Raw genomic sequence first — 26,166 nt, 5'->3', positions numbered from 1 at the left:
AAATGCTAGTTCATACCAGATGCAGTTCCGCAAGCTTTTTTTCTGCACTAAAAATGCATGCAGTGCTTTCCAGGTATACCAAAGTAGTTCATACCAGTGCAGAAAAACAAAGTAGAGTGTGCTGCATTTTTTCTGCACAGAGAACTGTATTGGAACCTAGCAAATTGTATCAAAAACGCACTGGAACTGTGTGTGGTGTGAACTGTAAGCAAAAACTGATCTGGAACGTATGAGTGCATTTTTGTGGTGTGAACTGGCCCTAAAAATGCATGCACAGTGTTTTCCATGTATTCCAATGGTTCTAGTTCACACACTAGAGCCATTGGAATACATGGAATGTGCATGCATTTTTAGTGCAGAAAAAAGCGCACAGAACTGCATCTGGTGTGAACTATCCCTAAAAGAAAGAAGCCTTTCTGTGTGATTGTCGTATGTAGGGCAGCCTAGTGGGCCTTAAACACGATGCAACTTGCAAAAATGCAGGCACATAGTCACACCTGCATAGGGGTGACTGGAGCCTAAGAATACACACTGTCAACTCTGTTACACCACTTGTACCTACAGGTAAGCCATAAATGATAATTTGGTTCCTGTGCTTGGAAATTATCTGCACACACTGAACCAATGCTCCAAAGCTAAGTTTTAACACTCTGAAAATTCAGAAGTTATTAGGGTATCTATGGAGTGCAACATACTACATCATATACACCAGGGATATGCAATTAGCAGACCTCCAGCTGTTGCAGAACTACAAGTCCCAAGAGGCATAGCAAGACTGACAGCCACAAGCATGACACCCAGAGGCAGAGGCATGGTGGGACTTGTAGTTTTGCAACAGCTGGAGGTCCGCTAATTGCATATCCCTGATATACACTACCACTACAAAGGGGAAAAGGATACTGGGTGGTTGGAAAGAAAAAAAAGTTCCAGGGAATCTGCAAATCTCAAACCTCAACCCCAAGAGCACAGGTTAAAACTAAGGGCCCATTAACATCCCTGCATTGTGTCAACACACATATTGGGTGTTATTTACTAAAGCTGTAGAGTGCAGAATCTGGTGCAGCTCTGCATAGAAACCAATCAGCTTCCAGGTTTTATTGCCAAAGCTTAATTGAGCAAGCTGAAGTTAGAAGCTGATTGGCTACCATGCACAGCTGCATCAGATTCTGAGTGCTTCAGTTTTAGTAAATTTCCCCCATGGGCATTGGTACACTGCAGTGCTATTGGTGTCCCAACGCATGTTCCCAACTCACCTGTGATGCATTGCACCACAATGCACAGTAATGCACTACCACGTGTTGATAGCTGGGGATTTTTGGTCCATTGTAGTGCATTAGGCAGCTGATTCAAATTAACATTGCACATTATTGCACAAATGCTAAATACACCACCACAGACAGCACTTCTGACCCCTGGTTCAGACCTGTGTGGGATTGTGGTCCAAGTTTGCATGGGTATAGCAGCCCATTCATTTGAATGGGTTGCTGTGCCTGCATTTCACGCAAAAAAAGGTGCTGCACCATATGATTACACTGCGGCTCCAGTGCCCGCAAACGCACTGCGGGTTGAAACGTGTGGGGGTGCCATTAAGTATAAATAACAGCCCTGCGCATCTCTACAGAGCAGTGCAATGTTTTTGCGGGTGCATGACCAGCTGTGATTCCCACACTCTCCCGCTTAACTGAGGTCAAGTTTGAACCTAGCTTGAAAGGGTGCTAGAAATATGATGGTCTTAGAATGGTCTCAAAAGGTTTGAACACTTGACCAGAGGTCATTGAGGCCTAGACCAAACTTAGCAGCACGACTTACCTTGACAGCTTTGCAATTGTATTTGAAATTTACAATAATAATAAACAAACAATGACACGACAGATCCAATTGTAGCCTAAGGCTGCGTTCACACTGAAGCACAGAGCGGCTCACAGCAGGGATCCGGTGCGTTCCTGTTTACTGTTCCAGGTCCGATTTCAGCTTGAATTTTTGGCTGGATTCAAACCTGAAACGGAGCATAAGACGCACAGGACTCCTGTGCAATATGCCTTGGAGATGTGTGAACCGGCTCCATAGAGAGCTTGTCACAATGACATACAAATTGGATGCATGGAAACCCGCATCCAATTAGCACTAGTGTGAACCCAGCCTAAAGGTTGCAGTGTTTATCTAAATGGATTTTGTCAAGCTTCTAGGTTTCAGGTGACCATTATGCCAAGGTTGACATATTGAACACATGACTAGGAACATCTCTGATTGACTCAAAGTGTCAGGGGAGACCCAAGTTGTCAGGATTGTGATCCAGCAGCTGCACAAAATGTCAGCTGTTGGATCTCAAAGACCTTGTGCACACTGGGCATTTATCTCTAATGCATGATGCTCCAGTGTTTAGCTGCAGCTGAGGGGCACAGGCTCATTACCAGCACGGCTGCCAACAGCCTGTGAAACTCTATGAGAGTCTGACAGCTATTGTGGCTGGACAAGGCTGGGAGGTGCACCTAGTGGTATGTACATTTAGGCCAAGGTACAAAAGGTACTACTGAGTGCACTGCCTAGCCCTGTTCAGCCACAGCATCTATTAGACTCTAATGCGTACACACAAGCGGACTTTTCGACCGGACTGGTCCGACGGTCTATCCGACAGACTTTCGGTGGATTTCCGACGGACTTTCCGAACAAACGGACTTGCCTACACACGATCACACCAAAGTCCGACGGATTTGTACATGATGACGTACGACCGGACTAAAATAAGGAAGTTGATAGCCAGTAGCCAATAGCTGCCCTAGCGTCGGTTTTCATCCATCGGACTAGCATACAGACGAGCGGACTTTTCGATGGGGTCCGGCGGAGTTCCGACGTAAAGCTTTGAAACATGTTCCAAATCTAAAGTCTGTCAGATTTTTGACCGAAAAGTCCACTGCAGGTCCGATGAAGCCCACACACGGTCTAATTGTCCACCGGACTCGATCCGTCGGATCAGTCCGGTCGAAAAGTCCGCTCGTGTGTACGTGGCATGGGCTGCTGACAGCGGGGCTGGATGGTCCACCTATCACTGTCAAGAGACTGGAATGACGACTTCTATAATGGAGGGACTATCCATCCTATCCATTTGCAACTATGGCACACATTTATGTTTTAACACACCCTGCATGGCATGTGTGTTATGCACCAAATAACAGAATATTCAAATCTTTTTACAGCTCACTTTTTCCATCCTGTGTTCAGATAAAAAAAAAAAATAAATAAAAAAAAAAAAAAAAAAAGAAGAAGATGGTCACAGTAAACAGCCATCATCCCACTATTTCACTTTCATCAAAATTGTTCAAAAGGAAAGATTCCTGGAGATTTCATCAACAACTATGTCAAATCTATGTAAATGATTAATAGGCGACAAAGGAAAACATGGATTTTTTTTTCACAAGTAGAATTTCAGTTTTAACGTTAGCCAGAAAATGTACAGTTATGTTACCTCAAGAGCATGCTCAATTTTGTCTTTTTGCTTTCCAGTAAAGGACAAGCTACTACTGGAACTGCCATGCTCAATTATTTGTCCACCAAGAAGGCTATCCTCGGGCAAAAGGGTCTCGGCCCAAAGGCGGCAAATGCCATCCTGACAGGATGTAAGTAACACATTGCACACCGAGCCCCTGAAAGAAAAAAAAATGACAAAGTAATGTAAGCTAGTTGTTACAGATCTAAAAGATCTATTGATAGTGCTAAAGAGCAAAGCAAAACGGCAGGTTTAATAAAAGGGAACAGAATTAAATATGTAATATTGCTAAGGAAATTAGCATCTATAAAACAAAAATAGATTGTTTAATATTTTGATCTCTTTATTTGCATTTCAGTTTGTATTTTATAAACAGTATTTTCGACTTACCATAAAATCCTTTTCCTGGAGTTCATTAAGGGGTACAGGCAGAAGTACATCTTGATCTGTGAATGGGGAGAGAATCCCAGACTCTCTTCTATTCACAGATTGTGTTACAGGCAGTATAAATATTGAAATAACTTTTTCCAATGGAGGAGGGGGCAGGAGGGACCATGTCCCCATCTGAATGAAGTTAACTCCCACAGCGCTGAATATTCAGCAGCAGGAGAACAGGACAGCCCTGTAGTGAAGATTTCTACTGAATTCAGCAGCCTGCACATCATAGGTCATACTTCATTACAAGTAGGTAAAAGACCTAAAGCTGTACAGAAAAACATCCTACCTCAGTTCCTGTACTGCTTAGCATTACTCAAATTTCTATGGCCTGGCTCTCCAGCCAGACTGTTATAGTATTCTAGTGAAGCATAAAACTGATGGTGACGCTGGGCTGCCCCACCTTGAAATCTACCAAGCCTCCTCTGTATTATGCCAAATTTTAGATTGGCATCACCACATCCAATTTAAGCAATGGGTCGGCCTGGAGAGAAACATTTTGTTGTTACCGTTAACTTCGCTTCCTTGGGTCCACCCCAATAATCACCCATCCCCATCATCAGAGCCCCCCTTGATCTCATCACTTCTCCAGGTCTCAGATTCTATGATTATAAGATATGAAATTCTCCTCTTTCCCCAGCCCCATGACTGAAATCCTGGAAAACCTGGAATTCCCATCAGAAATGTATGTAACCGCTTTCTGTGTTGGCAAGCCTCGTCTCCCTCCCCCCTCCATCAGACACTTGGACCCGACAGATTGCAACTCTTTTGTGAGCTTATGAACTCTCCACTAGCCATGTCATGGGCGATGGCTTTGTTATTTTCAGCTTTGCCACTTTATTAACAGACAAGAGTAGTCTTCACAGGGAAGTGACCCCATTCGAGGATTTATGCCTTCCCAATTAGAACTGCTCACATGCTATCTCAAAACTCTATGGCAGGGGTTGGCAACCTAAGGTGCTGCTAAATGTCACGTGCAGTGCACCCGGCCCATACAGTTTAACCCCTTTACGCCGACCTGTACCGGGGTGATGTCTGCAGCTGCACGCATCACCCCTGTACCGTTTTTTTTTAGAGCCGATAGTTGGCTTTCTTGGAAAAACAACCAATGCGGATAAGAAGCTGCTCAGGCTGTTATCCCAAGCACTGGGATGGGGCGTCCGCCCTCTTGCCACCTTTCGCGGCCCGCCTGGGCTCTCCTGTCCCACCGGGAGGCCCAGGCAACAAGCGGGCATGTCCGCAAGCCACAATCGGCATCGATCAGGTCTCAGATCTATTAACCCGGAAACTATGTCACAACAGCACTTTCCAGTATACAGAAGAATTAAAGTCGCCAAAGTTTAAAAAAATGACAGTATTCAAAACAGCCAAACTTGGCGTTTTGAATGCTTTTAAGTGCAAAGGAGGGATCTGGGGTTCCCTCCATAAAGAGTACCCGTCACTGTCTATTACTGTCACAAGGTACTCTTCTGACAGCAATAAAAAAGTGATCAGTTCTTTTTTTTTCAAAGGGAAAGTGTAAAAATAAAAATAAATAAATAAGAAAAAAATGTAAATAAATTTAAAGCGCCCCATCCCTCCGTGCTTACACAGCTGGGGGGCTGTGTAATATGCAGGGGGCTGTGTGATGTGCAGGGTGGGCTGTGTAATGTAAAAGGGTCCAAAGGTGCAGGGCTGTGTAATGAAGAGGTCCAGAGGTGCAGGGGATGTGTAATGTAAAGGGGTCCAGAGGTGCAGGGGGCTGTGTAATGTAAAAGGAGCCAGAGGTGCAGGGGGCTGTGTAATCTAAAGGGGGCCAGAGGTGCAGGGGGCTGTGTAATGTAAAGGGGGCCAGAGGAGCAGGGGCTGTGTAATCGTATCTTCATTAGCAGGTGAATACATTTCACATACATGTGGAAAAATAGGATTTTTTCCTCATACTTACCTGTAAAATCCTTTTTTTTTTTTTTTTTTTTGGAGTACATCGTGGGACACAAAGTTAGGCTAATATTCATTACCTACTGGGTTAGACTTCATCTCCAGGTGAATGAACACTGGTAGACCAAAGGCCTTTAGACAGGAAGGGATCCCCTATATAACCCCTCCAATACAGGAAGTACTTCAGTTTTGTAGCAAGCACTGAATCCTCAAAAGAAGGGAGGGACCTCTGTGTCCCATGAGTTACTCAAATAAAAGGATTTTACAGGTAAGTATGACGAAAAAAATCTTATTTTCTTTTTTATACATCATGGGACACAGAGTTAGGCTAATATTTATTACCTACTGGGACGTCCCAGAGCAATAGACTTGAGGGGAGGGAGACACCCTGCCAAACAATAGCTATCAGACCTTATACGGCAACCCGCAGTACACTGCAGCCAAAAGCCGAATCCTCTACTGCTTAAACATCCACTTGATAACATTTTGTGAACGTATGCACTGAAGACTAGGTAGCAGCCCTACAAATCTGAGCCACAGATACCTGATGGCGAAAAGCCCAGGAGGTTCCTACACACCTGGTAGAATAAGCTCTCACCCTAAAGGGAGGAGCTTTACGTTTCAGACCATAAGCCTGAATGGAAGCTCCCTCCCCCTTGTTGGGTCCTTTTGGTAAAACAAAAATGATTATATATATATATATATATATATATATATATATATATATATATATATAGATAGATAGATAGATAGAAAATCATTTTTGTTTTACCAAAAGGATTTTTTTTTTTTTTTTTTTCACTCCTTTTTTGGCTTCAATAGCAATGCTGTCAAATTTAAAGACTGTAACTTGGGTTGGAATATAGGACCTCAAGACAGTAGATCGGGGCGACGTGGAAGCGCCCATGGCCCCTCTATTGACAGTCTCGCAATCTCCAGGAACCAGGGCCTTCTGGGCCAGGCTGGTGCCACCAGAATGACTGGAACCCCCTCTCTCCGAATCCTGCGCAACAAATGTGGAAGGAGAGGTATCGGAGGGAAAGCATAAATCAGAGAGTACTGGCTCCATGGAACTACCAGAGCATCTGCTCCGATTGCCAGAGGATCTCTTGTTTGGGACACAAACTGCTGTAGCTTGTTGTTGAACCTGGATGCCAGTAGGTCGACCGCTGGCCATCCCCGACGCTGGCAAATTTCCTGGAAAACCCCTGGGTGTAGGGACCATTCCCCCGGGCAGATCTGCTGGTGGCAGAGATAATCTGCCTTCCAGTTCTATACTCCCGGGATATGGACTGGCGATAGAATCGGCACATGTTCCTCTGCCCAGGCTAGTATGTGGTTCACCTCCAGAGCTGAACAACTCCTGGTACCGCCTTTGAGATTTATATAGGCCACTGCAGAGGTATTGTCGGATTGAACCCTGATAGGGCAGTCCTGAAGCTCCACCGTCCAGGACCGTAGGGCCAGACGTACTGTAATTCCAGGAAGTTGATGGGCAGGATTTGTTCTGTCATTGACCATTTCCCCGAAGCTGTGAGTCCCTCTAGGGTCAATCCCCAGCCTGAGAGACTGGCATCTGTCAATACTCTCCAAGTTACCGGAAGCATTTTCCCTTTCGCAGGTTCTGATCCTGCAACCACCAGTTTAGGCTTTAGCGTGCCCGAGGAGATAAGAACATTGGATAATCCAGGGCTTGTCCTCTTCTGTTCCAAGCCAACAAGATGTCTTGTTGTAAAGGTCTGGAATGGAACTGGGCATAGGACACCATCCTCCCTAGAAGACTCATACAGAGCCAAATGGAAGGTTGTCTGGTGCCCCTTATCTGACGCACCTGATTCTTACGGGTGGTAAAAATACCTTTGCTTGGACCGTATCTAGGATCAGACCTAAATACTTTAGACTTTGAGCTGGTCTCAAGGTTGACTTTTCGGTATTTATAATCCAGCCTAAGCTTTCCAAATACCGCACTGCGCATGTTATGCTCTGTTCTAGAGCCTGTAGTGAGTGATCACTGAGTAGGAGGTTATCCAGATACCCGAGCACCAAGATCCCTTGGGCCCTTAAAAGACCCAGTACTGGTGCTAGGACCTTTGTGAACACCCGGGGAGCTGTAGCAAGCCCAAAGGGTAGAGCCACAAACTGAAAATTCCGTTCCTTACTGCAAATCGCAGGAACCTCTGATGAGGCTGAAAGATAGGTACATGTAAATACGCATCTTTTATGACAGAGGCTAAAAAGTCTCCCATCTGGAGTGAGGCTACTATTGAGTGGACAGACTCCATCCGAAAGAACTGGATCAGTAGATACTGGTTCCGGGATCTTAGGTCCAAAATGAGCCTTGTGTCCCCGTTTGGTTTTTGAACAGTAAACAGGTTCGAGTAAAACCACATGCCCCTTTTGGATACAGGAACCTCTACAATCACTCCTTGATGCACTAAATGATATAGCGCCTGAAGCAAGAAGTCTTTTTGGAGGATCTGAGGGAACGCTGGATCTTAGAAAACTCCGAGGGGGAACCCCCCACAACTCCAGGTTGTAACCGCAAGATATAGTTGAGGTGACCCACTCGTCCTGAACTAATGTTCTCCAAATGTCCGCAAAGTGCAGCAGCCTTCCCCCACCTGATAGATCCCCTCAAAAGGAGGGCTTGGTGCTAGGTTTAGAAGAGTTTTGGACTCAGTGCTTTTTCTGGCCCTGGCCTTATGGCTAGTCCCTGGCTCTAGCATCCTGTTGGCGCCGGAACTGCCTTGGCACTGAGACACTTGAGGAAGCAGTCTCTGAGGTTTTAAGCGGGGGGACGCCTGGTGCTTCTCTTCACAGGAAGTAGAGAGCTCTTCCCTCCGGAAATCTTTTGGATATATTTGTCCAAATCATCAAACGTTCCCCATGAAAGGGGAAACCTGCCAATAACTTCTTACAAGGAAGCTCGGCTGACCAGTTCTTAAGCCACAAAAGTCTGCACATATGTACAGACAAGAGAGCCAAATGAGAAACCTGCTGTATTGAATCTTTTAAGGCATCAACAGCAAAACACAGCGCTCGAGGAATATCTGTCTTATTTTCAACCAGATCATCCTCCCAGTTAGGCCTGTCAGGCCATCTGATCTGTTCCTTTATGGACTGGCAGATCCCAATTGTTGCAACAGCTGGCTGAATAGCTGAACTGGCCAAAGAAAAGGTAGCTTTTAATAATGACTTCAATTTCCTGTCAACAGGGTCTTTCAAGCCCTGTGTGTTATCCATCGGACAAGTTAAGTTCTTGTTTAAGGAAGAGACCCATGCATGTACGGCTGGCATGCTCCACTTAACAAATTTTCATCTATGGAATATAAAAGGGAACACCTCTTAAGAGGAACAAAAATCTTGTCAGGTTGTTCCCAATCAGCATACACCGCCTATTCCAACAGAGGGTGTAAGGGGAAAGCCTCCTCCCCTCTCCTCCGCCCCTCCCCACCATCACTATCGGTCCTCCCCTAAACTATAAGGCATCCTGTCCATCCCGTTTCTGCCCATGAGTTATAACTTGGATCATTACTATGATATTCTGGGGGGGGTAAAGAGAAAAAGGCCAATCCTGGAGCTGCAAGAGCCAACTTAAAGGCAGAACGAACCATCACAGTAAGAGAAAGGATCAAAAGCCTCTGCGACTGGAGAGGCAGACATCAACTGGGTATCTTCTTGTCCATATTGCTCGGAAGCAGACTCATCCGCTAGGCCCTCCACAGAATCCTGAGCTTTTAGCTCTTCACTATCCTCAACCCATTCCTGCTCAAAACTAGGAGGTTCTGGGGGAGGAGATCAATCTTCTTGCCACCCTGCAGGATGCAGGCAATCATCCCAGCAATCCTGTGCTCTAACCTGGCTAAGGCCGAGGACAGTTCATCCTTGGTGACGGGTGAAGCAGCAGCATTGAGTGTAGGCACAATACCAGATTGCCCGGAAGCTTCTAGTCTTTCGGGAGATACAACACTAGGGATACGACTAGGTTCATCAGGAACTACTGACGACATAGGTGTGCCCTTCCTTGTAGTGTTAGTCCCACTCCTCTTTTTTGAAGACATTTACTAGCCACAAAAAGAGAGTACCTAGGTGTAGTATTAACACACCTCAGAAGGGAAACCCTTTAATAGGGCTCACCAAGCCCCTATGCAACAATCCTGCTAAGCACCTTTAGCCTGCCAAGCAACACCTGGTGACTCACATGACCCGGGTAAGGAGAAATGAACCGCTGCAAATGCCTGGTTCAGAGCCTGCTCTGTGTCCCACAGCTGCCTTCCGGAAGCACCGCATGCTTGGCATATACAGCATAAATAAGCTGGCTGTGCGCCAGAATTTTATGTGCATGCGTGTGCACGCATGCGGATGGGTGTGGCTGTATTCACATATGACGCAAATCTTCGTGCTCCCAGATAAAGGCTATGACACATGTGCGGCGAAGCCGCGTGCACCATGGCCGTCAAACAAACCGCCGAGCACAGCGAAACTCTTGCGAATGCACGTGCTCCCTGGCGAACCAAGGTGAAATGGCACACCGCCGTGCGTCATCATACAGGTAAAAAACAGCCAGACACAAGCAAAAAAAAAGGTATACTTTGCAAACACCCACAGCTAGCCCAAAACTCCCCCGCCGTATGGTCACCGCACACAGGTGTCCAGCCTCTAGATAGCGTGACTGATTGTTACAATCACTGGGACACCCCACAATAAGTAAATAAAGGGGTTTCACTTACCCGTCCAGGCGCAGGGCAGCTTAGTAAACTACGAGCCCACTCTTCACCCATCACGGCAGGTACCTGTCACTTCAGGACCTTCAAGGACTAAGTAACCTTTTCAAGTTTATGGTCCACTCCCTTGGACCTGTACAGCACCCTGCAGGAATACCTTAGTGCTGTGGTGTCCAGGATTCCACTTCGCAGGGTCCATTGCCTGGAGGCCGCATTATTACAGGCAAAACCTCACAGGATCTTGAGTCTTCTTTACGAGGCTCGGGTAGCATTTATCTAAGCATATAGAGCCGGTGTCAAATGGATCCGATCGGTCAATCACTTGATTAATTTAAGAACTGTTTGTGGGACAAGAGACCTGGAGCTCAAACAGCTGTGCCATCCACCTTGCAGACACTGTTAAAAAAACTGAAGTACTTCTTGTATGGGAGGGGTTATATAGGGGATCACTTCCTGTCTAAAGACCTTTGGTCTACCAGTGTCCATTCACCTGGAGATGAAGTATAACCAAGTAGGTAATGAATATTAGCCTAACTCTGTGTCCCATGATGTATGAAAAAGAAAAGGTTGCTGACCCCTGCTCTATGGCTTACTGCTCGTGAGTGCCTTCCCCAGTCGTCCCTTCTACATCCGAGACTGGGAGTTAGCTACTGGGATATGCCTTCCCCTCAGAAGACTGGGACAAAGCCTCTTTGCCTTCAAACTTGGCAGATACATATTTATCCTGTGATCTTTTATGTTTTTGGCTTTGATTATTGCCTTAAGAGCAGCATGAAGACAGCAACATAAAATACAACAGGGTTCTAAAAAATAAAATAAAAATTTAAGATCATTTTCAGCAGTTAGCCATTACATAATTTCAACTGGATTCAAATAATACAAAAATTGGCTCCCAAGTTCAGTAGCAAAGTTACTTATGTTAAGCACAGTTACAAAACAAGAAAGATTTTCCTTCCCCACATATACAGAACACTTACGCTAATCACTCGGTTTTAAGGACATATCCTACTGAACAGAAAGCGCATTATAATCAACAAATTTTAATAAGACACCAGTAAAAGAAATACATTTTGCATACCTTCCTACAACTATACTTTAATGATGGATGAATCAGTTATCTGGATTTTTACCTTGGCATAAATCTGCTTGTATTTCTCCATGAAAATCCAATCACTGCCCGAGGATGAGCAAGGTACACAAATGAAAAGTTGACATTCACTTTTTTATCTTGACTTTCACCCAGCAAAAATGATGATTTCCACCCAGAAAGAGGATACCAGACTTTTAAGAGACAATCATCCTGTGAAGACAATGTCTTTCAGATGAAAAGGAAATCTGTACATACTATATTTTGACTATTCATCTCAACTTTGAAATAACACAATAAGTGATCAGTAGGCAACAACACCATTAACTCCCGGAATAGCAATAGGCTATTCATACCTTGGCAAGAGGAATGCAGCGCACAGGTTTATGACCATGCAGCTGACCTCCCAGAGATAGTTTTCTATAGATATCATCTTTAAACACCTACTGGTTAACATCTGATAACTAGCATATTATTGTTAAACATGAAATTACCTTTTGAATGAATACAAATATGATGTGTATCAGATGTCTCTCACCTAGGAGAGGTAATGGGCCTAATAAGCTTCCGGTACCTCCTAGGATAGCAGTGTTTGGGCTTAAAATGCTGCTAAGTGATATAGATACATATGTCCTTTTTCTGGTTGTGCTATTATCAGCTAAGGATTACTGAAATACACTTAAGTTTGTAATCTTTGGCTAATAACAACCAGTCAGTCAGCCATTCCACCAGATGAGCTATTTACGACAGGTGAAGAGTCAGACCAGGACAGATATTGGTTAAGATTATAGTTACTCAAGCTTGAAAGCTTAATGGTTTTGTGACACCCATTAGAGTGACTGGGTAGTGGATTGTCCTGTTAATTGGGTGTAGATAGGCAAACTCAATAGATCATCTGGTTGCCCTGATTTGACGTTAGTTAATAGTGCTCAGAGGGCCGGAGGATGGGCGGACGTCTTGGAATTCAGCTAAAAGTTTGTTAACTGTAGAAGATGAAGTCCCAATGTAGCCAGGTCCTGAAGAGGGGGGTCACTGCTGCTAAAATAGAAATGTCATGGCCGACTATGATTTTCAAACAACATGGCTGCCGTGTGTCATCTCACACAGTTTTTGCCCAGCACGCATACATATTGCACATTTCTCCACATTTTTAAGGGTAATGTCAGCTAGGTGGGTCTGTCAGTAGACACAAATTACCAGCAGCATGGCAGGATCACTAAAGAGGCTGCCCATCTGTTCCCTATAGATTCACTCCCTCCATAGGTCAGATACAGCGAGTTGTGGCTGTGTCCCTGGCCCAAACAATGCTGTATCTCGAGCGATAGTAATGTGAGCAACATTTCTCTGCCTTAGCTACAGAAGGAGAGATTCACAGCACAGGGCAGCGTAGGTTTCGTTTTCCGGGAGGGTGTCCATGGACATCCTCCTGTTATGCGGCTACCTGCGCACCACCTGCAGGAGGTGCACTATGTGATAGACGAGTCTTTCGGACTCAGCTGATCACAGATCGGGGTAAAGGGCCAATCACAGGGGCCCTTTACCGCGTGATCACTGATCAGCTGTGTCCAATGACAGCTAATCACAGGATGTAAACACAAGCCAGTTATCAGCTTTTCTTTCCTCACGCCGTCAGAAGAAGAAAGCCAATAACTGGCTTGTGTTAAAGAGACCATGGCACTGATTATCAGTGCTCGCCAGTGCCGCCCATCGGTGCCACCTCATCAGTGCCCTTCAGTGCAGCCTCATCAGCGCACATCAGTGAAAGAGAAAAATTACCCATTTGCAAAATTTTATAGCAAACTATGAAAAAAAATTTTTTTTTTAAATGTTCAGTCTTTTTTTGTCTGTTTAGCAAAAAATAAAAAACCCAGTGGTGATTAAATACTACCAAAAGAAAGCTCTATTTGTGTAAAAAAAAATTACAAAAATTTCATATGGGTACAAAAAAAACACACAATTTAAAGTATGACAGTGCTGCAAGCTGAAAATTGGCATGGGCAAGAAGGGGGTAAAAGTTCCCAGTAGGCAAGTGGTTAAGTGATCCTGCTGTTGATGATTTCAACAAATCACCAGCAGCAGAATCACTAGAGGTATAGTAGCCTGCCTGACATTAGCCTTTAGCCTTTGCAAGAATTGGAAAATACCTGCTGTACTCAGTAAAAATTTAGTGAGCTCCTGTCTTCCTGAAGGGGGTGGACAACACTGCCTCTATAACACAAACACATACTCAAAGTACAGTACAGCCAAAGGTTCCTGCTGAAAACATAAAACCCAGATTTCTAATGCATTTATATGAATGGGCCTGAATTTTTACATGCCTTAAAGGGTGTATATTGTATAAAAATCCTTTATGTATCCTTTGTGAAGACAAACTAACAAAGGGTTGTTTCCCTGGGTCACAGTGTAACAGGAGCACTTAAGTATAAATGAGTCACACCCATGATGAAAATGGAAACAAAATGCCATCTGAAGCGGAGGCAGCAATCGCCTTCTAGCTGGAAGTCTCTTAACGATGCCATCTGTCACAGAATCATATGCCTGGATAATCGTGGCTGCTGAAACATGACTTTAGAGGATAGAGGAAAGCAACCAAACATAGCACCTTTAATCTTCTGCAATGTAATACCAGAAAAATACATCAATATCTTTAAAAAAAAAAATAAAGTCTATGGAATATGGACAAAAATTTTCGTAAAAATACAAGTAGGGAAAGATTTAATATAATTTTTTGCCTTCAGTTGCATATTATACTAGTTTAAATGTATAAAAACAAAGTTCTGCAAATGTTAACCACAACCCTGTCATTAAAAGTGAGAACAAATTTGGTGAGAGCAGCAGAAGTAGTAAGTATATTCAATTTTCTTTTCAGGTACAGTTTTTGTTCTCACTTTAATTAAATTCTTCATGACAGAGGGTAAAACTATACCCACAACAGTATATGCAGTAAAGCAAGCTTGTTATACTCACTGTGTAATCTAAGGGGTTAATCCTCTGCATTGTGTAAAAAGGCTGTTTGATCTTGTATGCACATATTCTCCACTCCTATCATTGTCCCCTGATCATTTCCTGATAACACAGAGCCTATGGAGTCAAGCTGCACATGCTCAGTTTGGTGTGTATTGCTAGAGAGGTTTGTTTTTTTTTGGGGAGAGTGGGTGTGATCAGCAAAGGCCAATCAGCACTGTTCAGACAGAGTCAGGGGTGCTTGGCTGGACACTGCTAGAAGTCACAAGACTGCTCTAACTGCTGATGAAAAAAGGTATTTATCAGTTTATATTCACTAAAATAATTGCATTTCCATGTTCTCTGTACTGTGAAAGACCAGATAAGGTGAATGCAGGGTCCTGGGTTTAGAAACACTGATTACATCTTGTTTATTTTTTTCAGGTACGAGTGGGCTTTTATTTGGTGATAATGGATATCTCCCTGATGTTCTTTATTATCAAAGAAAAAATTGTTAAATTGTTAAAAAAAAAAAAGTATTAAAATGTAGCTGTATATTTATTGCTATTATCATAACCTATCACCAAAGAAGAAACACAATAATATTTCCCTGCTTCTGCCAATCACAGTGATATTACATGTGTGTATATTTGTTGTTTGTACCTGTAGTAGGGCCCAGAAACAAGTGCGCATTTTGTTTTTATGGCTTATCCTACCTAACACACATTGACACACATTTTTTTTTTTAATCCTACCTAAAATACATTGACCCTGACATTTGTCCCTAATCCTAACTTAGATCAAATCCTGATCTAGCTATTTTTCTTTATTTTACACTTTTCTCCTCTAGCTAGCAGAAAAAGACACAATCTTGTTCCTTTATTCAAGAGAAGAAAAAAAAAATAACCCACAGTGGCAGGCTTAACAGTGACTGATTACTGTGATAGCCAATCAGAGGCTATCACAGCAATCAGGTGATGGGGAACCGGGCCTCCCAGTTCCCAATCGGCCCCACAGATAAAGATCCATTTCTGTGAGGCTGCATATATGCAAATGCTTATTGAGAAGGAGTTAAGCAACAGCCACTCTAAAGAGATTCACAAAAACTAACACTGCAGCAGTAGTACAAAAAAAAATGAAAGCACCAAAAAGAGCCACCAGTAAAAAGGAGGGTAAAAAAGGCAAAACTGATATTTCCATTAAGTTAAACTCCAGTCCAGCATATAAACAAACAGGAATTTTGACTTGCCATTAAAGAGGTTGTAAACCTCCCTTTACACTTTTTACCTATAGGTAAGCCTAGAATAAGGCTTACCTATAGGTACTGTAAATATCTCCTAAACGTGCACCATCTAGGGATATTTACAGTATACTGCACCGATGATGTCATCGGCGCATGCGCTCTGAAGAAACAGGCACCCGTGCCGTTTCTTCAGTTGAGACTGCCGTGACATCATGTGGCTCCTGCCAGTCACAGAGCCGAGTCTGTGGCCCCGGAAGGAAGAGGGGCAAAGACGAATGCAGCCTGCAGCGGGGACGGCGTGGGCTTCGTTTGCAGGCAAGTGTCACATAATGTGCTAGTATGCGATGCATACTAGCACATTATGTCTTTACTTTGCAGGGGAGGGAGAAGAAAACATTTTTTAGTAAGGGTTTACTTATTCTTTAAATTCCTTATTGTGGAGTACAGTATAGAACAGAACACAGGACTTGTATTCATAGCTGATGGGTTAATTGCAAGCTACCTTCAGGTGACTGGACAATGGCAAAAACTTGCTAGAGCAGTCCTTTTGTGCACTCATAACTCCGCCCTCTCTGTGAGACTCTAGTTTTTGTTTGGCAAGCAATAAGGAGTGATTAGGAATCAGAAGGGAGAAGACTATCCTGTCCTGTACCCCAAAATCAGGAATTTACAAGTTAAAATTCCTATTACCTTAATCATACAGTACAGTACAGTACTTGTATCGGTACACTATGAGACAACCCCAAGCAAAAAACTGAGGGGTGCAAAATAACATAGCTAACAGAACTGTCAACAGCTCACAAGAAAACAAGAGTAAGAACATAAACACAACGACAGCTTGAAACCCCTCGCAGCCAAGGCTTGCATCTACTGAGGCTGAACATCCATCTAGTAAAACTTGGAGAAGCAGTGAAAAGTGGACTTGGTGGCGGCCTTCAAATTTGGGACACAGATACTTGATGCTGAGTAGACACTGATAGAGCTTTCTTTTGGTGGTATTTAATCACCACTGGGGTTTTTGTTTTTTTTTTTTGCTAAACAAATGAAAAGACTAAAAATTTCGAGAAAAAAAAAGTTTTTAGATTGTTATAACATTTTGTAAATAAGCATTTTTTCTCTTTAACTGATGTGCACTGATGAGGCTGCACTGATGGGCACTGATGGGCTGCACTGATGGGAAGGCACTAATATGCATCGCTGATGGGCACTGGTAGGCAGCAATGATAGGCACTGGTAGGCAGCAATGATAGGCACTGGTAGGCAGCAATGATAGGCACTGGCAGGCAGCAATGATAGGCACTGGCGAGGAGGCAATGACAGGCAGCACTGGTGGGCACTGACCGGCAGCACTGATCATCAAGACACTGATGATCAGTGCAGATGTCCCCTCTCCTCATGCGCTGTCAGCCAATAACCGGCATTTCCTGTTTACATTGTGATCAGCTGTGATTGGACACTGCTGATCACATGGTAAAGAGCCTACGTCATAGGCTCTTTACTGTGATTGGTGATGCCCTGTGTCCCAGGGACAAGGCACATCACTGATCGCTGCAGTGGGTGCATGGGTGGCCAGAGTGTCCCAGATCGAGTGCTCCCCTCCGTCATTTTACTATACGGCAGTCAGGAAGCAGTTAAAAATAATAACAATAATTTTAATATTAAGAATAGATAAGCTGTCTGATCCATCTAGCAATGGTGGAATGGAAAGCAGAATGCCCTCTATGAGGACCCACAGGCAAAACAAAGGGGGGACTCAATTTTGTAAACAGAGGCTGAGACTGCCAAGTAGACCCTGACAGGCAGCCCTGAAAACATCCAGGCAGTGTTAGACAATTTCTTTGGCATGTTTTGGGGCAAGATAAAAACAAGCAATGTCCTCACTAAGGTGGAAAGAGAATACCAAGAAGAGACTTTCCAAAGGAATGTCTCTAAGGCCAGGACCAGTGGATCCCTGGTCCTGACAAATCTATTTAGCCTACTGTTGAAACTGGAGTCCAAGATGTTCACATTTGTTTTTTTCCACCTTTGGCAGAGGATTTGAAAGATCTCAGGGTTGAAGACTATTGCCCCTGGTCTCTGATTTGGCACCTTAGGAAGTCTGCCTGCCAACTGTCCACTCCAGGAAAGTGGACAGCCGAGAGAGTTGGAATGATGGTTTTCGCCAAGGAGAATATCAGCCTTGATTCTTTAAGGGCAGCATGACTTCTGGTGCCCCTTTGATGGTTTATGAAGGCCACTGCTGTGTAATTGTCCGGCTGCACTCTGACTGGGTGACTCTGCAGAAGGGGAGTTCATTGTTGTAGAGTCAATCTGCTGGCTCTCAGGTCCAGAATGTTGATGGGAAATTTTGACTCCTCTGGGATCCTGCAGTCTCACAGAGTGGGCAAGGTTATATGGGTGCACACTAGGGTAGTCCTAGTAAGTTTTTTGCCAATCACCTGAAGGTAGCCTGCACAGAACCCATGGGTCTATGAATACAAGTCCTGTACCATACTATTAAAATTATATTTTACACTGATTTAGGTGACATGGACTATTTGCTGACCAGTAGTTTTTGCTTTGGGCATTCATCTTTTGTACCTGGCTACCATGCAAGCCAAATCATTTAGATGGCACAGAAGTCCTCTTCTAAATGGAGCTGTAAAAATGCAGACCAGTGTATCCTCATCCAGAATCCCAACCTTCTCTAACTTCAAAATGTTCACAAATTGGAGAATGGAAAAGAAGATGGAATGCCACATACAGCGATATTCCTGATGACTGCACCACATTTTTGAAAACCTCAGATAACATTTCAAGTTTCTGACTTTACAATGATTAACAACGTTTGAGGAACAGAATTAGCAGCTCTGATAGTTTTTACTTGTTGCCCTGAGTTTAAAATAAATACATACATATAACAGTTCTTAAAATGATGTGATAACTTACCTTCCCTGCAGTTGCAAAGTATTCACCATCTGGGGACCACTTCATCAAAAGCACAGGCACAGCAGTCCTGTTTGCAAAGAAACATTAAATATTCATGATGTGCTGTTTCGCAAAGTATGTAAATTACATTAATAAATAAAAAGAATTGATCTGGTGCTGTAGGTCATGAATTTTCTGGTTACAATTTAGAGGATTGATGTTTATGAAGAATACCTTAATTAATAAAGCATATACTGCAACAAGTGCGCTGAGAAATTACTTTTGGAGACTATTAAAAGTACAAGTATTAGGTCAAACACTTAATAGGAGAAGTCCAGCCTGAGCTTGTTTGGCTGGGTTTCTCCTATGGGTTACAGGAGTGCAACTAATTTTGCACTCCTGTGACCTGTTTTCAGCAGAGAGCAGTCTGAAGTCCGCTCTCTGCTGCCATCACCAATATCAGGCCAGGCACCGCGTCATGCCAACTCTGGGAGTCTCCATCCGGCAGGTGCCTGGACTGATAGCTGTCTCAGCCTCTCAGCGAGACGCTGAGACGGCCGCTCCCTGCCCCTCCACAGCTCATTGCTCCAGTGAGCATTTAGGAGCAGAGCAGGAGAACTGCTCCAGGAGCTGAGAGAACTGAGCCATCGGCAATGTTCGATCGCTTGGTTCTAATTGAAGAGGCACCGGGGGACAGATGCAGCATCGGACCAATGCTGCATCCACCTAGGCAAGCATGAATCTACAGTAACCCCCAATTCCCATACTTCACTTTTAAAGAGGTTATAAAGTTACATAACACAATTACTTGTATTGTCTCTGTTTTTGCCAGATTTAAAGTGCAATGTGTGTGTTTCTTCTAAATTATAATCCTAAATAAATTTTTTCACAGCTCCTCTGTGCAGTCACATGATCTTCCTCTGCTCTGCTTCCTCAATCCAAGAACAGCAGTGGGAGGGGCTGAGATTCTCCAGTGATGTCAGCCAGCCGAGGGAGATCATGTGATCACACAGAAGAGTTGTGCAAAAAGGTATTTAGGATCATCATTTTAAAAAAAACTGACATACTGCACTGGATATCTTGCTAAAACAGAGAAGATACAAGTCATTGTGTTATGTAATGCATTGGAATAGAGGTTGGAGGAGAGGGCGGGGGCTTGAAAGAGATCGGCTCTGCAGACACAGACTGGAGCCGACAGGCAAAGAGGTAGGTGGAGAGGGGAGAGGATGAAACACTCAGAACACTGCGAGATGACGGAGACGCGTAAACTGACCATGTGTCAGGGCTAAGCAGCCATGATTGCGGTGGTCCGCACACAGAGGGGGACACAGGAACTGACAGGATCAACCAGGTATTTTAGATTAAAAAAAGGAATAAAATGATAATGCAACAGCTACTGATCATGCTTTAAAGGAACAGGAGCATTTTTTTTTGGGTAACAACCACTTTAAAGCGGAGATCCACCCAAAGGGGAAGTCCCACTTGTTTTCTCCCCCCCCCCCCTCCGCTGTCACATTTGGCACCTTTCGGGGGGTGGGGGGAGGGGAGAGGGCGGAGCAGGTTCCTGTTTTTGACAGGTACCCATCCCCACTTCTGGGAGACCTCGCTGCGGCGAGGTTCCTGGGAAGATCGGCCCCCTCCTCTTTCCCCCGCCACCAGGCCATTCACAAAGTGCAGCGTGCTTCGGGCATGCGCAGTAGGGAACCGGTTATGAATCCGCAAGGCTTCACTGCCGGTTTCCCTTACAACGAATGGTGGTAGCAGCACCTGAGAGCCGATAGGAAAATTGGCTGGGGTGCCGACATTGTGGGATCCCTGGACAGGTGAGTGTCCTAATATTATTTGTAGCTGTTGACTTTTAAATTTTTGGTGTGGGGGGGGCTGGTGCTCCTTTAAGTTTTGTTTTCCTTTTGCATAATATAAAATAGCTTTATTAAATCAAATTAATTCAGCCTTTGCAATGTCCATTTTAAAAACTGATTAAAGGGATATATATCTCTCTCTATATATATATATATATATATATATATATATACACAGGGGGTCCCCGGGTTACAAACAAGTTAGGGACTGTAGGTTTGTTCTTAAGTTGAATCTGTTTGTAAGTCAGAACAGGTACATTTTTTAAGTGTAGCTCCAGCCAAAAAAACTATTTTTAAGCTTTTTGGATAGCATAGGGAAAGGTTAACACCCCTGTAACATTTGTTTTGCTGTCTGTGCCCCTGTTCAGAAGATTTCACCTCACTTTCTGTCCCAATGACAATTGGATTTTGAAAATTTTGGGTTGTTGTGGAAACAAGCCTTGGTGATAAAGCATCAGTGGAGGTACCTTTTCCCCATAGTAGCTCTTACAGGAGTGAATTTCCCTTCCTAGGGGTAGATTTCCTCTCACTTCCTGTTGTCTCCCTCCGTTTGTAAGTAGGAGTCGTTTGGAAGTTGGATGTTTATAACTGGAGGACCCCCTGTATGAGGATATTTCTTTGCCTTTCATTTTGTATTTGCTTCTGGAAATCTCTGATCTATCGCTGCAAATGAATTAAAGTGGTTTTAAAGTCTAAATGTTTTTTTACCTTAACCACTTCAGCCCCGGAAGAATTTACCCCCTTCCAGACCAGTGCGTTTTTTGTGATTCGGCACTGAGTCGCTTTAACTGACAATTGCGCGGTCGTGCGATGTGGCTCCCAAACAAAATTGAGGTCCTTTTTTTCCCACAAATAGAGCTTTCTTTTGGTGGTATTTGATTGCCTCTGCGATTTTTATTTTTTGCGCTATAAACAAAAAAATAGCGACATTTTTGAAAGAAACGCATTATTTTTAACTTTTTGCTATAATAAATATCCCCAAAAAATATTTTAAAAAAACATTATTTTTCCTCAGTTTAGGCCGATACGTATTCTTCTACATATTTTTGGTAAAAAAAAAAAAAAAAAAAAAACGCAATAAGCGTTTGATTGGTTTGCGCAAAAGTTATAGCGTTTATAAAATAGGGGATAGTTTTATGGCATTTTTATTATTAATTTTTTTTTTTACTATTAATGGCAGCGATTTTTATTGTGACTGCGACATTATGGCGGACACATCGGACATTTTTGACACATTTTTGGCGAGTTCATTTAGGTGGATCGGTGTAGGATCTCACTGGGTGGTACAAATATATTGTTTGGAATGCATCACCTCTGAGCAAGATTCATCACATATTTTTGAGTTCTCTATGGGACTTTTTCTTTTCATCATTGAGGACTGTGTTTAATTTTTCACTTTATGAAAATTTTTTAATATTTGTGTAACTCACTTCATTGTGAGTTACAGTGGAACCTCGAATTACGAGCATAATCCGTTCCAGGAGTATGCTCGTAATCCAAAGTACTCACATATCATAGCGAGTTTTCCCATTGAAGTCGATGGAAAGGAAAATAATTTGTTCCGCATTGACTTCAATGGGATGCAATATCGCATGCGGCAAGAGGTGGGGGGGGGGGGCGTAGAGCCTCTGAAACGGCAAACCTCGGAAAGACTTCCTACCTGAGATTTGCCAAGGTCAGCCATCCTGTACTCGGGCCTTTCCATGCATTTCCGAACGTGACGTTCGGCTCTGCTCCGGCGTCCACCCACCCCCACCTCAGGGGTCGCATGTTATTTTGGTTCCTGAGTCTCTGACTTCTTGGGCAGCTGTTTGGGCCGGCCCTGCTCAACCACTGCCAGCCTCTCCGCGGAGGGGGATGCATCCATGTGCCCATTCATTACTCCACTAAGGCAGCTGGGCTGCTCTTTGGGCTGTCGCCCCGTTCACCCTACCTCACCGTGGCCAGCTCCACGGCCGGCCGTGCTATTCAGTTCAGAGGCACTGAAATGAAGGGGTTAGGTGACCATGAAGGGGGAGGAGCTGCCTGGAGGAGTCCTCTCTGCCTGATGTCAGAAAAGTGTCTCTGCAGCTGCAGACACCAGGGCCTGGAGTGCTAACAAAGTAAGTGACACTATGTCAGCCTGCCTATTTGACTAAAATTATGTTTTACACTATTTATGATGAGAGCATGCTTTGGTCTGGTCAGTGGTCACCACGGTCTCTCTTTTATACAATGAGGGATGCTGAACAAAGGTAGAAGGTAAAGTGATGGCATCAGACAATGTGTGAGAGAGGGACAGTTCTTGGGCCCAAAAGGTGTCCGGCATTTAAAGTGTATATATGATTTTTTTTAACACTGCACTTACCCAGCCAGTACTAAATATACCACAATTACAGACACACACAAAAAAAAAAAATCAATCTCTCTCTATCTATATATATTTTTTGTGTGTCTGTAAATGAGGTATATTTAGTACTGGCTGGGTAAGTGCAGTGTTAGAGCCCATTCACACAGGGGCAACTTTGGATCCGACTTCAAGTCGCCCCAAGTCGCCCCTAGTCGCCTCAAGTCGCGCTACACGAAAAAATCAATGTAAGTGAATGGATCTGTCTTAATGCACACTACTGCAGTCGCTCTGACTTCAGAAAAGGTTCCTGTACTACTTCAATCCAACTTGAAGGCAACTTGTACCCATTGATTTCAATGGAAGTTGCCTCCAAGTCTGATCACTGTTCATACTGAGGCAACTTTACAGGAAGCAGAAAAGAAACAGAAAGTAATTTCCTCCACTAAACAGCCAGCCCCCTCCTTCTCACACACAGCTGATAAGCTCTGATTGGCCACTTGTAAAGTTCCCTGTCCTGGAGGCGACTTCAAGTTGTGTTGTAAGTTGCCCCAAGTCGTGCTGCGATTCATACTCAAGTCGTGTCCAAGTTGCCTCCCAAAGTCGTGCTGGAAGTCGTGTTGCCCCTGTGTGAATGGGCTCTTAAAGAAAAAAAAAATCATATATACACTTTAAATGCAGGACACCTTTTGGAGCAAGAGATAGATCTATATATAGATAGAGAGATAGATATATATATATATATATATATATACACACACACACACACACACACACACACACAGTATATACACACAGGCCCAGACAACATTTGGTTCAGAATATTTTTTTTCTTGTTTTCTCCTCTAAAACCTAGATGCGTCTTATGGTCAGGTGCGTCTTATGGTGCGAAAAATACAGTAAGTATATGATCATATTGTTGCATATCATGCTACATCGTTTTGCAGTGCACTAGCACATTATTTTTCATTTTTCTTGCATATTGCACATTATGACATACGTATATATTGCTATATTGTTGCATTTATATTTTTGGGTTTGTAGTATCAATTTTAGTAGTCGCTACTTTGTGGATATGTTTCCCAACAAAGATGGTTTTATCACATTATCACTACTTTTTTTTCTGTTTTTTAGTACTGTTTTTAATAGCGGCTCAAAATCAGAGCAGCGGCGGTTTGTAGTTTTCTTTAACCACTTAGCACAAATCTCCGTCATTGTACGTCGGTACTTTGACAGTAAATACCGTTGGTATGGCAGCAGATAGCTGCCATAACCCTGGTATTTTCAACAAAGGCGAGAGGCTGGCTTTCAGATAAAAGTGGTCTCCGCGGCAGGTTCGCCGCAAGATCTCTTTTATCGGGGGTGGGAGAGGCATAAAACGTCACTTCCGCCCAATGGTCTTAAAGGGGGAAAAAAATTTTTTTTGTGTAAATGTGAGATCTGAGGTCTTTTTGACCCCAGATCTCATATTTAAGAGGTCCTGTCATGCTTTATTTCTATTACAAGGGATGTTTACATTCCTTGTAATAAGAATAAAAGTGACCCAAAAATTATTATTATTATTTTTTTTTTTTTTTTAAAGGACAGTGTAAAAAAAAAAAGAAAAAAAAAGTAAAAGAAAAAAAAAAAAAATTAAAGCGCCCCATCCTGCCCAGCTCACGCGCAGAAACGAACGCATACATAAGTCGAGCCCGCATGTGTGTTCAAACTACACATGTGAGGTATAGCTGCGATCGTTAGAGCGAGAGCAATAATTATAGCACTAGACCTCCTCTAACTCTAAACATGTAATCTGTAGAAATTTTTAAACGTCGCCTATAGAGATTTATAAGGGTCAAAGTTTGTCGCCATTTCAGGAGCGGGCGCAATTTTGAAGCGTGACATGTTGGGTATCAATTTACTCGGCGTAACATTATCTTTCATAGTATTAAAAAAATTGGGCTAACTACTGTTGTCTTATTTTTTAAGTCAAAAAAGTGTACTTTTTCCAAAAAAATTGTGCTTCTAAGACCGCTGCGCAATTATGATGTGACATAAAGTATTGCAACGACCACCATTTTACTCTCTAGGGTGTCTGGAAAAAAATATATATGTTTGGGGGTTCGAAGTAATTTTCTAGCACAAAAAAAAAAAAAAAAGAAGATTTTAACTTTAAACAAGTGTCAAAAAGAGGCTTGGTCTTTAAGTGGTTAACAGCAGATATTTTCAGGTTTCAGTCTTAAATACTACCATTGGCGCTGTGAACTTTACTTTTTTCTTATTAGCTGGAGTTTGGCTTCAATGCCACTGTATCTACATCTGCTAGTACATCTAATGCCCTGTACACACGGTCGGACATTGATCGGACATTCCGACAACAAAATCCATGGATTTTTTTCCCGGCGGATGTTGGCTCAAACTTGTCTTGCATACACACGGTCACACAAAGTTGTCGGAAAATCCGATCGTTCTAAACGCGGTGACGTAAAACGCGTACGTCGGGACTATAAACGAGGCAGTAGCCAATAGCTTTCGTTTCTTAATTTATTCTGAGCATGCGTGGCACTTTGTGCGTCGGATTTGTGCACACGATCGGAATTTCCGACAACTAATTTTGTTGTCGGAAAATTTTATAGCAAGCTCTCAAACTTTGTGTGTCGGAAATTCCGATGGAAAATGTGTGATGGAGCCTACACACGGTCGGAATTTACGACAACAGGGTCCTATCACACATTTTCCATCGGAAAATCCTATCGTGTGTACACGGCATAACACTTTCCTTCCCCAAGATTAACAATGCTGCTGTCCAAAGGTGTCCCTGTGCACCTCCATCCAGAGTGGAGGCACACTAATACAGGAGGTGTGTTACTGGGCAGATCACCAGGTGAAAACAAATGCATCCACCACATCTAATGATTGGTAAGCTGCAAAATATTACATTTTTGGTTTTGGGTTTAAGATCGCTTTGATCCCAAATTTGTTTTGAAAGCTCCTTAGTCTTCAACCTGCTTCACTCTAATACAGGAGGTGTGTTTAGTTAGAAATCATTTGACTCTTTAATTGCACCTTGGTGGACTCGTTTCAACTAATTATGTGACTTCTACAACTGGTTGCTCCAGAGATTTAGAGATTAGGAAATACACAAGACTTTACAGTCTAAAAAAAGTAGATTTAATACTTTAGCAAAACTCTGATAGCACGTCATACAAGAAGGAAGATACTTGCAATGTAATGTCACAGAAGAAATTCTGTAACTTAG

General features: G+C 43.2%; 1 protein-coding gene across 8 annotated transcripts in view; it reads right to left on the bottom strand.

Annotated features, from left to right (window-relative positions):
• The window catches only part of DMXL2 (Dmx like 2), a 304,172-nt gene that overhangs the window by 213,634 nt on the left and 64,372 nt on the right, over positions 1-26,166 (bottom strand). For all 8 annotated transcript variants that reach the window (XM_073618681.1, XM_073618685.1, XM_073618686.1 and 5 more), the window contains exons 6-8: positions 18,762-18,828; positions 11,691-11,860; positions 3,464-3,641 (exon numbers count right to left, since the gene is read on the bottom strand). In XM_073618681.1, the coding sequence (XP_073474782.1) occupies positions 3,464-3,641; positions 11,691-11,860; positions 18,762-18,828 (415 nt within the window). The remainder of the gene's footprint in view (positions 1-3,463; positions 3,642-11,690; positions 11,861-18,761; positions 18,829-26,166) is intronic.

This window comes from Aquarana catesbeiana, linkage group LG03 (assembly GCF_042186555.1).
Source record: "Aquarana catesbeiana isolate 2022-GZ linkage group LG03, ASM4218655v1, whole genome shotgun sequence".
NCBI classification, from domain to species: Eukaryota; Metazoa; Chordata; class Amphibia; order Anura; family Ranidae; genus Aquarana; species Aquarana catesbeiana.
The sequence above is the reverse complement of the archived record's forward strand: the minus strand, read 5'-3'. Positions and strand labels throughout refer to the sequence as shown.